At 33.0% G+C, this 12,753-nt stretch overlaps 1 protein-coding gene across 3 annotated transcripts in view; it reads right to left on the minus strand.

Annotated features, from left to right (window-relative positions):
- LOC126745973 (importin subunit beta-1) overlaps positions 1 to 12,753 on the minus strand; it is a 49,578-nt gene that overhangs the window by 16,996 nt on the left and 19,829 nt on the right. For 2 of the 3 annotated variants that reach the window (XR_007663759.1, XM_050454030.1), the window contains exons 11-15: positions 8,013 to 8,150; positions 6,659 to 6,832; positions 6,351 to 6,593; positions 1,966 to 2,185; positions 1,656 to 1,848 (exon numbers count right to left, since the gene is read on the minus strand). Coding sequence is in view for 2 of the 3 variants with exons in the window: in XM_050454030.1 (XP_050309987.1) it covers positions 1,656 to 1,848; positions 1,966 to 2,185; positions 6,351 to 6,593; positions 6,659 to 6,832; positions 8,013 to 8,150 (968 nt within the window). In the remaining variant the exon portion in view is untranslated. Of the gene's footprint in view, positions 1 to 1,651; positions 1,849 to 1,965; positions 2,186 to 6,350; positions 6,594 to 6,658; positions 6,833 to 8,012; positions 8,151 to 12,753 lie in introns of those variants that run through there. The other variant, XM_050454029.1, reaches the window with a different exon arrangement.

The raw sequence follows: 12,753 nt of genomic DNA on the forward strand, positions 1-12,753 counted from the left end.
TATGCATAAATTAAAAAAATAGATACGGGGTGTCTCAAAAGTTAACGATGAGCCGAAAAAGGGCAATAGAATAGACCAGGTGCTCAGGGATTCAAAAAAAATAATAAAAAATATCTATCTTGAGTACTTTTAAAATTATAGGCATTCATAGAAAAACTAAAAAAAATTGACACCCCCTGTTGATCTTTTTAGTACTGTGGCTACAAATTTTTGAATTTCTTAACAATTTTTATTTTAATGTAACCCTGAATAACCCGCGATAAAGTACAAAACTAAATTCAAACAAAACTTTACATTTTTACGAAATTATCAGATTTTTGCAACAATTGTGTTGAAAGGTGTGTCTTTTGACCCTTATTTCCCAAATTTAACTAACTGCCCCTGGAAAAAAGAAAATTACTTGACCGCTGGCAAGTGATTTCAAAAGTTGGCGTATCTAATCTAGATTTCAAAATGGTAAGATACTTGCTAGATTATTACTTCAATAGGTGTGTATTTTTTTTTTTTTAGTACATAGTCAAATGTACGCACTAAGATTAGTATTTGATTAATATTGTTTTATAATAAAAACCGGATTTGAATTTAATTTGAACATTTTTGGCCTGACATTATGAAATACCTAATATTGATTTTAATGCCGCTAGTATGGCCATTAATAGCACTTGTTTTTGTTAAAAAAAATTAGTAAAAGCAAAAAATCACTGATAAAATTTATTTTTATTAAAATAACACACACACACATGGATATACGTATATACAGAAAACTTGCAGAACAAAAGAAATGTAAATGAAAAGAAAAAAAGGTTTTAGTATAGAGCACACATTAGTAATGCTTGACAATTAAATGAAAAAAAAAACTTACGGTGGATAAAAGTCAATAGAACGTTTGCTGAACTTCCACAAGTTTCCTGTACAAGTAGACACAAAGTTAGCATAGTGTATTAGACAATAAATCAATATGTATTAGGCAAATAATTTTGAGTGTTTGAAAAATAAACAATATAACAATTATAACGATAAGAAGGCAGATTACCTTAAAATAAAGTGCCATTGTATAACTTTTATACAAGTATGCAAAACTTGTGCATAAGACCCTTTTATTTGGCCAATTTGTTGTTGATTACTCGCTACTTTGATTACTGTGTTCTTTTTATTAATATATTGCGAATAAAGTACTGTTTGATCAAAAACCAATAATAAAGAAACAAATAAATGTTTGCATAAACGGTGTTGTTTAATGTGATTTAATATGTAAGAAATTTAGTAAATTATATTATGTATTAATGGCTAATGTCTTTTTGAAGATTGTTTTGCCCCTGTAATGTGTCCTTTTTAGATCTTTTGCTACCCTCTTTTATGTTCCTGTATGTTGGATTAATTTCGTAAATAATATGAAAATATTTAAAACCTATCGATTGACTACAATTGCTAATTAAGCATCAAATACGTTTTTACGTTGATCATCGAATATTTTTGTTGAATTGTTTCCATATATTAATTAAGTCGAGTTGTCTGGTAGTATCCCCTAATGATGAACATCGCTTTGTCCGAAACATATCAGGAATTAAAAAAAAAACTGAATGATGTTTAATAAATAAGTGAATGAACTAAACTAAAACGTTATGAATAAGTTTTCTCTATAACAGTCAACTTACCAGCTGGCAGCAGGCGCCGTCGGCTGATTAAGCACCTTCAACTTCTTCATTTCCTTCGTGGCCCACGTGGCCAAAGTTTTCGTACGCGATATCCTCGATCTTCTGCCCTGGGCCAGCATCTCCTGGATCGCGGGCAACTCTAGCAACGGCAACATCGGCGGACCGAACGTCGAACATAGATCTCCTACAATACCTAAAAAAAAAAAAAAAAAAATTCTATAACGGAGTAGAATGATTTAAATTTTAGATATGGGCTTAATAGACTAAAGTACCCATCTAAATTTACTTAAATTTTCATTTTAATACTTACCAGCTGCCACGGCAATGGTGCCGTCCGAATGATCGGCGTCTTGTGCGACCGCGGTAATAAATTGAACGATGAACGGGATGTGACGTTCGAGTAGATTGACGTCGGGCGAGGGATTCGACGCGTCGCCCTTTAGACCCTGGATGATGCCAGTGTAGGCGTCCAGGACGCCCTCTCTCAGCTCGTTTAGGTAGTCGATCATGTCGAAATCGGTACGGTCAACCTGAATAAATAAACGCGTTATAGATTATTTATTGTATTGTTCTGTGAAAATCCCGCGCTATTACGAAACTTCTTCAACTCTTATAAAAGGAATAGATTGACACCACTGCCACTCAAGCTGTTGACAGATATGATTTGTCAATTTCAACCAGTGACAGTGTCAATTAACCATTTTATGGATCTTTCAACATGCTAAATAAAATAAATGTGGTTAAGTGTCGACGTCACTGGATAACATTGGCAGATCGTACGTGTCAAACTGCTAAGAGTTTCGGTGACAGCAGTGACAATTTTTGAAGCTTTGAGGTTATGTAATTTTGATAAGAGTAGTTACAAAATTTATTATGAAATTATAATAAAATTTAAAAAATATATATATTTTTTTTAAATGACACATTATCAATATCAATTAAACTGTTGATCCTTTGACAGATAATCTGTTATTGTCATTCAGTGACGTTGACAGTTATCTATCTTTTATTATTTTCAATATGTAAAAAGGGACACCAATGGAATAAAATATAACAATAAGACAACAAATAAATACATAAAATGAACCTGAAAAAAACCCTGACAACACAGTCTCTAATTGCAATGTTGTCATGTCAATTTTAGCAAAAGGGATATATGATATTTTAGAAAAATTGGTGCATATTTTATTGTTCAAAAAAAAATACATATTTGACAACACAGCTCAAAATAATAGAAAATTTAATTAATTTAATAACCCATTAAAATATGTAAAAAAAAAGTCCGGCAATGCCGTGGCAACGAGTCAAATTTCCCACAAAATCACGATATACTGCTAGCCATAGACTTATAATCAAGGATACACTCAACATGTTTACATAAAATAAAATCATACACACATATTATATATATTTAAGCGATGGTGCCAAGTTTGCGTGTGCTTTTTTATAACATTACTTTTTCTTTTTCAAATACATATAAAGATCCGTAAAAGGACAATAAATATATTTCTAAATACAAAGCGAGAATTTCGGAGAATTCTGACCTTGCCATTAGAGTCAGAATATGTTGGTTCCATCACATTAACACAAATGTTTGTTTCTAATACAATTTTAATTGACATCTGACATGTATATTATATTTTTATGTAAAGGCATATATTTATGAATATAAAAAGTGCTAATTACTTCTCTTTGTAAGAAATACTTCTTCTAGGCTTCTGTATCTGGAGTGTTTTGCGTCTTCCACTAACAGCTACAATTCCTTTTACCAATATACTTTAACGCATGTTTTAAAACCTAATATTATATACTTTTTAGTGTTTACCTATGTTCCTGATTGTTCTAGTAATAGATTTATTTAACATACATGTACTATTTTTTTTAATTCCAATTCAGACGGCTATCAAATTGATTGCATTAATTTGATTTTAATATCGATTTCCTAATTATTTAAGATTTACTTCAACAATTAAAAATAGCAAGATCTAATGAGATTCATTATAAGCCATAAAAGTAAAAAAATTAATAAGAAGTCGGCTACGCCTATGTCTATAAACGAAATATAAAGGTCAATAAGTTTGAGCCAAGTACATTAATTTCAATGATTGCTCAATTCAAAATTCTATTTAAAATGAGTATTTTGGTCTATACTTGATAATAAAACTATGATTATTTAGTTTTAGGATTTAATCCCCTCTTTGGACGACGTGTTTCAAGTGCGTTTCGAATGTGTTTTCAGCTCTTGGAAAAATGTCTGAACTATTCCAGGCAGTCAAGTTGACTTTTGGGGTGTCTTAAGTACTTGGAATAATTATTTCAGTCACTTGGAGTCAGATTTTTTAAAATTCCAGGCAATTACAGGCAATACAAAGGTTTAAATGCAGTTTAACTTCTTGGAAATTTTTTTCTCTTATTCCAGGCAGTTGGGGTCACTTTTCCAGTTTTTTTCGGAGTAGTTAAACTAGTTTTTCAGGTGTTTCAAGTTCCTGGAATAATTTTTCATTTCTTTCGGACATTTGAAGTATTTTTTTTAAATTTACAGGCAATTGGAGTGAATTTCAATGCAGTTTACCCTCCTGAAAAAATTCTTCATTTATTTCAGACAGTTGGGGTCACTTTCCCAGTGGAAAGGTAGTTCAATTAGTTTTTCACGTGTTTCAAGTTCCTGGAATAATTTTTTATTGATTTTAAACCTTTTTTTAAAAATTTCCAGACAATTGAAATGGTTTTCATGTGGTTTAGTTTCCTAGAAAAATTGTCCATTTATTTCAGACACTTGGTGTCACATTTTTTTTTAAATTCCAGGCAATTTACAAAGGTTTAAATGCAGTAACTTCTTGGAAAATTTTTTCACTTATTACAGGCAGTTGGGGTCACTTGTCCAGTTTTTTTCGGAGTAGTTAAACTACTTTTTCACCTGTTTTAAGTTCCTGGAATAATTTTTTATTGATTTTGAACACTTGGGAGTCTTTTTTACAAATTTCCAGACAACTGAAGTGGTTTCCATGCGATTTAGTTTCCTAGAAAAATTGTTCATTTATTCCAGGCAGTTGGGGTCACTTTTCCAGGTAGTTGAATTAGTTTTTCACCTGTTTCAAGTTCCTGGAATAATTTTTTATTGATTTTGAACACTTGGGAGTCTTTTTTACAAATTTCCAGACAACTGAAGTGGTTTCCATGCGGTTTAAGTTCCTAGAAAAATTGTTCATTTATTCCAGGCAGTTGGGGTCACTTTTCCAGGTAGTTGAATTAGTTTTTCACCTGTTTCAAGTTCCTGGAATAGTTTTTTATTGATTTTGAACACTTGGAAGTCTTTTTTACAAATTTCCGTAGTTTTATGCGGTTTAGTTTCTTAGAAAAATTGTTCATTTATTCCAGGCAGTTGAGATCACTTTTTCAGTTTTTCCCAGGTAGTTGAATTAGTTTTTCACATGTTTTAAGTTCCTGGAATAATTTTTCATTTGTTTCGGTCACTTTCACGTCATTTTTCAAAATTTCCAGCCAATTGAAGCGGGTTTCAATGCACTTTAACTTTTTGGAAAAATTCTTCATTTATTCCAGGGAGTTTTCAGCACTTTTCTAGTTTTTCCACGTAGTTGAATTCGTTTTTTAGGTGTTTTAAGTTCCTGGAATAATTGTTCATTTATTTCAAACATTTGGAGTAATTTCTTAGATATTCCAGGCAATTGAAGCGGTTTTCAATGCCCCAACTTTCTCGACAAATTCTTCATTTATTCCAACCATTAGTTAAATTAGTTTTTCAGGTGGTTCAAGACAATACAGTTCAATACCACTAAACAACGCCATCAAACAAATAATAAGAAAATTTATCACAAAATCCCACCATAATGCTCCACATATATCTAATCCACCTCTGGTCAATAACCACTCTGTACATATTGGCTTTGTTCAATTAATTCTAGACCTTTTTACTTCTTTAATCAAATTCTCATCAAAAGGGTTACTTGGACTGGCCTCCTTGTTCTCCGGATTCGACGGCACCGGATTTTTTTTCTGCGACGGTTACTTGAATGCGAGCAAGTCAAAGAGTGAGAAAGAATTAAAAAACTTTTTAACTCATTGTATTGTGACTCTTCATAGTATTTTAATATAATATCGTTCTTGCCCTTTACAATTTCTTTTTATATGGTACCGATCCATTGCATTCCTTCACTATGTTCTCCATGAACCTTCTACTTTTCTCTAGCTTTGACCAAAAATTTTTGCAAAACACCTTCATTCAGGTACCCGGGTGCTTTTAGGACTTCTCAGCATAGATGTCACCTAAGTTTTGGTCTAGTATTTTCTTTGACAAACTATTCAGTCTAATAATTCATGCCTCTCTCATCCTTGTCAAAAAAAAGAAAGGTTTTTTGACATAAACCTGTTCTGGGTAAGTTGTACCAATTTTAAACTTAACTTCTGTATCCCCTGAGGATGGACACTGCCATGTTTGAAACATGTCGGGAATTATGGTAAATAAACAAGTGGAGAGACACTGTAGGATTCTCATTTTATCTTAAAGAACTAAAATTTAATATCAAAGAGGAAATTGCTATGTCCGAAATAGGGCCACTTTGATGGTCATTTAGTATTCTGACCTAATTTGCAATAAACGGCATTCTATATCCTCAATTAATTTGCCGAAATAGGAAACTAAAATCAAATTTTCCCACCCTGTAAATTTCTACTTACTTGTGCTTGTGACGCCTGCGCCAACGTAGCCAGCACGACTTCCAAATACTTCTTAAACTCACCCCCGATGCTCAAAGCCATATCGCCGAACACCGATAAAATTTGCGGTTTCACGTTCCGATGTACCGTAGGCTCGCCCAAATTCTCCAACAGCAGGGCCATAATCTCGTCGCAATACGGCAAAGCCTTCAGTTTTAAGGCCCTAAATATGTCCCCGGTAAGACCTACGGCGGTACCGCAAACCTACGAAAAACCCCGAGTTAACGTTTTGGCAAACGGGATATTTTTAGAGGATTAACGGGACGCACTTGGTACTCCTGATGGTTCTTCAGGCCTAAATATAAATAGGGCTTGAAGGCGTCCATGTATTTGAGGAAACCTTCGCCGAGCACCTCCACTAGAGTAGACACAGCCATAATCGCATCTTCCTGGACTCCACCGCTCTTGTTCGAGTTAAACATGGTCAGTAGGGCCGTCATAACCTAAGAAACAAATTAATATTCCCTTAGTGTCATTCAATGGAATTTTTGCGTTGGTCAGATGAAGTTTATTTTATTTTTATTGCATCAATACTCCACAAAATTGGTAATTAAGCCTTAAATTTAAAACAGAAAAGATAATATAACTTGAAAAATAAAAATCGAATATAAAACTTAAAAATGATTAACAGATATAAAAAAAGAAACAAGGAGAGTCATAAAAGGGGTCTTAACCTGGTATAGTATTTCCCAACTTAAATATTATAGTTAAATCGAAAATCACAGTAAAGCTTTGAAATCTTTTAAAGAAGTATTCAAAATGTTTATCTTAGCTTGAGTGAAAACTTCATTTAACCAGTAGTCAAAGGAAATCTTGACTTGAAGACCATTAAAAGTGCATTGAAAAAACAAAATAAATTTATTGAAAACTACAATAACCTAAACATTACTGCTACTTCTATAATATTTGATGAATGCACTCCAGGTTTTGTACATAAGAAATCATGAGATACTTTAAATGCTTAGAGTTTTATCATACAATTATTAGTGAGTGCCCAAATAAAAAAGGTTTGTAAAACTTATGCTGAGGAGCATGTAGCGAAAGACTGTCCAAAAAAGAAAAAAAAACAGTATAATAAATAACAAATATAAACCAAATCTTTGAAAAGTAAAATAGACTACAGTAATGGATAATAAACAACAAGTAGTCAGCAGACTAAATGAGCTTCACATACTTCAGTCTAATATAAAACCAATAGACTATTTGTTAGTTATTGCAATTTATTGCGTGAGACCTTGGCCTGCACGAAGCCCAGACTTTAACCCATTCGATTTTTTCATGAAATTAATGGTAAAAATATTAACTACTGCTGAGTCGTTTTCAAATACGCAATCACTTTAAATATACTTTAAAATCAGATAATTAGCAATTTTATTTCATCAAATATCAAATAACTTGAAAAAATTCGAGGTAATATCTAGGACAATATTTAAATTAATACTGCTTAGTTCCCTAGGTGCATTGATAAACTACTATAAACAAGATAAGCTATTATAAGATAATGTAATGTAAACTACATTTATCTCGAATCATAAAGAGTTTTGGATTTTTAATCTCTGAAAGCCGTAAATAGCCCCGATATTTTACCGTACTTAATATCTAACAATTGACGTCACTACTTACCGCATCGGAAATCTGCGGTGCATCTTCAGGCGTAACTTTCCTCAGTACCGACTGTAACGTGCCGCACAGTAGCGATTGCAGATCGTTAAATTGGGACCGATCGCTGTGACTGCTGATGTGCGATTCCATCTGGAGCACCTTGAATAATAATTAAAACGATAAAATTTAAATAATTTTGTAATAAATTTGATTTTAAGTGTTCCGAATAATTGTCACAATTAATTTTATTTCAATCTTAAAGAAGTAACTATCCCAATGTTCGTCTGTTAAGTCTTATCAGCGGAAAAGGATCAGGAGCATCCTCCTCCCCAGGACTATTAAAAAACATAAATACCAAACACAAAATGTATTCAAATATGTTAAATAAATCCACAGGTCTCAGATCTTGCTATAAAATATATCGTAATACATTGAATGTCATTGTTATTGAAAAAGTCTACGTCGAATTTTAATTATTATAAATTTTTAACAATTGTTTAAAATCACCTTTGTCAACATGAATGTTTATAGTTCATATAGTTTAATAATATAGATCAACTGTTAGATTCTCTATTTAATTTGGAAAAAAATTTACTATTGCAACATTTTGATTTAAGGCACTGCTTTTAAAATATCTTAGTTTAATTTTACAGAAACGTCAGTTAAAATGATGCAGAAACTTTGAATTAAACCTGTCAAATGAGATAATAGCCCGTATTTATAAAACTGAAGCATTTACTTTGAAGTAAAAGATACAAGCAAAAGGTAGAAGTAAAAGGTTTGACTCTAATTCGTATTCATAATCTCTACCTCTTCCTTGCAAGCAAATGCTTCGGGAAAATAAAGTAAAAGGTACAGAGATTAGCGATTTCGACAAGACATGACTTGCAGCGTGCAGTCAACGCGTATGTGGTCTGTAACTGATGGGGTTGATCTTATTTGTTTCATAATCAAAAGCAGTTTGCACGTCAAATTGATGTAAAGAAGATCCATCTAACTTATTTGTGCAGCTATTTTAAAGTAAATAAAATATTTAAAATGTCTGACACCGATAGTGAAGAGGAAATTACCGAAGATGCCCCTAACGAGATGTTTATCGCTGAAAAAGTCCAAGCATTTCCGGAGATTCTCGAGAAATCTCAAGTTCCAGCGATTAAAAAAAAGAAAACTGCTGCATTAACCTGTATCGTTAAGGAATACGTTACTTTATTTGGCAAGGAGATGGATATTAAAGCTTTTATGAAAAAAGTGAACAATATGAAAACGCGACTGAAAAATAAAACAGGGAACAAGCCCATTCGTCTTTTGTCCTGGGAGAAAGTTATGTTAAATGCTATGGATGCGGACATAAATCCTGTACTAAGTCGGGTACCAGGTGAGAAATAGATTCAGGTCTTTATTATTACCTTGTAGGTACTTAGAATGCATGTATATTTTTATTAGGGGTTCTTGCAATTGGCGTGGCAAGTCAACCTTCTTTACCTACTTTAAAGGATGACATTATGGTGGAAAACGATGCTCATCAGATGATTATGCCTCAAGTAGTAGCTAACGAAAAGCGATCCTACACATCGGTTGAAGAGGTTGCTGCAAAAAAAATTCCTCCGAAGCCTACCTTTGCTTCGAGCAAACAAGAGTCTGACGAGACGAGGCAGTTAACGACAACCCAGCTTCAACGATTAGTTTTAGTTAAACAACTGAAAGTTGCCCTTCTCCAACAACATTAGTCTGCCAAGCTAAAAAATTTAAACGAGGCATCAAACGAAAAAGCCCCGCAAGAGTATGTTGTTGTTGGAGATAATATTTACCAAAACTTGTAAAAATAGACGTATATGTAATATGTAACATTTATAACAAAAAAAATAATTAAACGTTTTTTTCCAGTTCAAACGTGTAAGTTTATTTTTAGTTTAAGTAAATACATCTTTGTACGTTTGAAGTAAACGACATATACATAGCATTACATGAAAGTTTTAATCCTAATTATACAGCTATATTGTTATTGGTAATAAAACGAGCTAATTCCTCTCGCCGCCCTTGTCCTTGTGCGCGAATAGCATCTACATTTTCATTCTCTATAAATGACAAGTCCTGTTCTTCTTCTTTGTCATTTTCTTGAAAATCTTCATCTCTTAATTGCTTAGCTATATTGTGCAACACAGCACACGCAATTATAACTTTTGGAATACTGGTTAGTTTTAATCTGCATCCATACTTCAGGATAGGAAATCGCCGCTTTACTTGCCCAAATGTATGCTCAATCACAACTCGCTCTGATGTAAGCAGCCTGTTAAAGACTCTCTGATATTCCTCGTGGGGTCGGTGTAAGGAGTTATAAGACATGACATTATACCATACCCACTGTCTCCTAGAAGAATAGTGTTTCTTGTCTTTTTCATGATTTCACACACTGCCGAATTTTTCCATATACGAGCATCATGGACTGATCCAGGCCAACTTGCATCTATACTGTTATAACAGAATTTTGGTCGCATGTAACCTGTACATTAATACTGGCAAAACCTTTTCGATTTACATATTCATCTCCAAATTGGGCTGGTTTTCCATCAAGACGATAGCTGTGGGAAAACGGAACTTGGTCAACCATTTCTCTTTGGCCTGCATAATTTGATTTTCTGTATTTGGGAACCTGATAAATTTTCCGGCTTGTTGTACAATTCGCTCTAGCACGTCATAAAATATACTGGACACTGGGTTGCGAAAAATCCCAATTCTTCAGCTATTCCGCTCTGGGGCCGTATTTTTGAAACCATTCGACGTTGATTCGCATACGAAATTAGAGGATTTCGCACGAAAAATCGATATTCGTATTTTCGACCGCTTCGTATGCGAACTTTTTCGCATGCGGTGTCTCGAATGGGTATATACCATTCGAATTTCAAAGTTCGTGTGCGATTCTGCCACTTGTCTTGTTTTGATTTTAAACTAGCTTTGTATTTTTTTTAAATTTGTGAGTTGGGTAAGTATTTTCGTAGTGTTTTTTTGTTATTTATTGAAAAAAAAATTATAATCAAATGGCAAGATTAAACAATCTTGTGCAAAGAAACGTCATCGAAAGGAATAGGATGTACTCTTCATTTCTTGACCCAGTATTGAAATGTATTCAGATGCTCAATTTAATAAATTATATAGATTAAGCAAGACTATTACGATAGAATTGATGTGCTCTTTATGTGCTCCAGAGACTGTAATCTGTCCGCTACTTTTATCCACAAGGCTTGTGCAGTTTTAGCCGAAAAATTTTGGGTGAATTTGTCCGACTTTAATTCCGGGTGCTCTTCCATAAATGAAATTAGTTCTTTCTTTTGCTCACTCGACACAAAACCGCAATATTTTTTATTATTTGAATTCATTTAAAAAAAAAAGTCAATTTGCAAAAACCTAAGAAACGCATGAAAAAACCTCAAAATTCCCTAATGTTTTTAGAGTTAAATTTTAGGTTAGGTTAAAAATCCATCCCGGTTGACACGGCCTCCAATAGCACTCGACTTTGCTACGTTGCCACTACATTTCATGTTCGCATGCGAATGAAATTTCGAATGCTGTTCAAAAATGCACTTTTTAATTCGTGTGCGAATTTTGCCGCTCGACTTTATTCGCATTCGAAGATTTTCGCATGGTTTCAAAAATACGGCCCCTGAAATCCAGGGTTCGCACAATACCGCAGAAATATTTTCATTTTCTACACAGGTGACTGGGCTGCTCCACGAGATTCGAAATTCATGCCAAGAAAGTAATTTGCCAACCACACCACATTTTCCTCCTCAAATCTAAATAACGTCTTGAAATCTGACTCACGAGGTGTACGTCTTGGTTTGTAGTATTTTCTTGTACGTAAATGCACCACCACATTAGCCATAACTAACACAATACTGCGACTAATCAACCAAAGTTCACTTAAACAAGCCCTTACAAATAGATTTTGTTAAATGAAATGCACAAATTTTAAGAGGCAGGCTCTAAGATGCCGGGACAACTAATGATAAAATGAGAAAAGCTGCTGTAACCTAGATTCCTTTTTTTAGAAGCAAATCCTTTAGTTTTTAAGCAAATGCTTCTTTTTATAAATAAGAAAAAGCTAACACCTTTTACTTTGCGGAAGCGAGACCTTTTCCTTCACTTTTTTTAATGCATATACTTTAAAGGAATTGCGTTATTTTTTGAAAGCAAAAGGTAAAACTTTTTTACAAATCCCAGCTCGATTTCCTCTTTTTTATAAATTTTTGCAACTTTTTAGCAGGTATATCTGAACAATTAAAGATATTTTAAAAACAGTGCATTAAATCATAATTTTGGAAGAGTAACTTTTTTCCCAAATTAAATGGAGAATCTAACAGGACCAAGTCCCTCCGTACATTACGTCACTGGCAATTTTTTTTAGAAATTCATCAGTAATTTATAATTCACTACAATAATCTGCATGCAAAACTGAATTAAAATTCAGCTTCTGCTTAAAAGGCAGTTTAAATGTTATGATAAATAAATAAAAAAATATTATTCTTAACTTTAACACCCTGTATCTTTATTAAACATTTCTGAGAAAAATTTTAAAATGAAAGTCTATTTCTTTTTAAATTCTCTATCAAGTATTAAAATTAATGACGTTTAAACCGGACCACTCTATATATTGGGGTTGAATTATTTAAGTCTTAACTTGTAAAAATGTGGTATGCATCACTGACAACTGAATACATTTTAATCTGTAACTTTTGTTTTAACGTCGTTTTTTTTGTAAAATACA

Source organism: Anthonomus grandis, chromosome 16, assembly GCF_022605725.1.
Source record: "Anthonomus grandis grandis chromosome 16, icAntGran1.3, whole genome shotgun sequence".
Classification (NCBI taxonomy): Eukaryota; Metazoa; Arthropoda; class Insecta; order Coleoptera; family Curculionidae; genus Anthonomus; species Anthonomus grandis.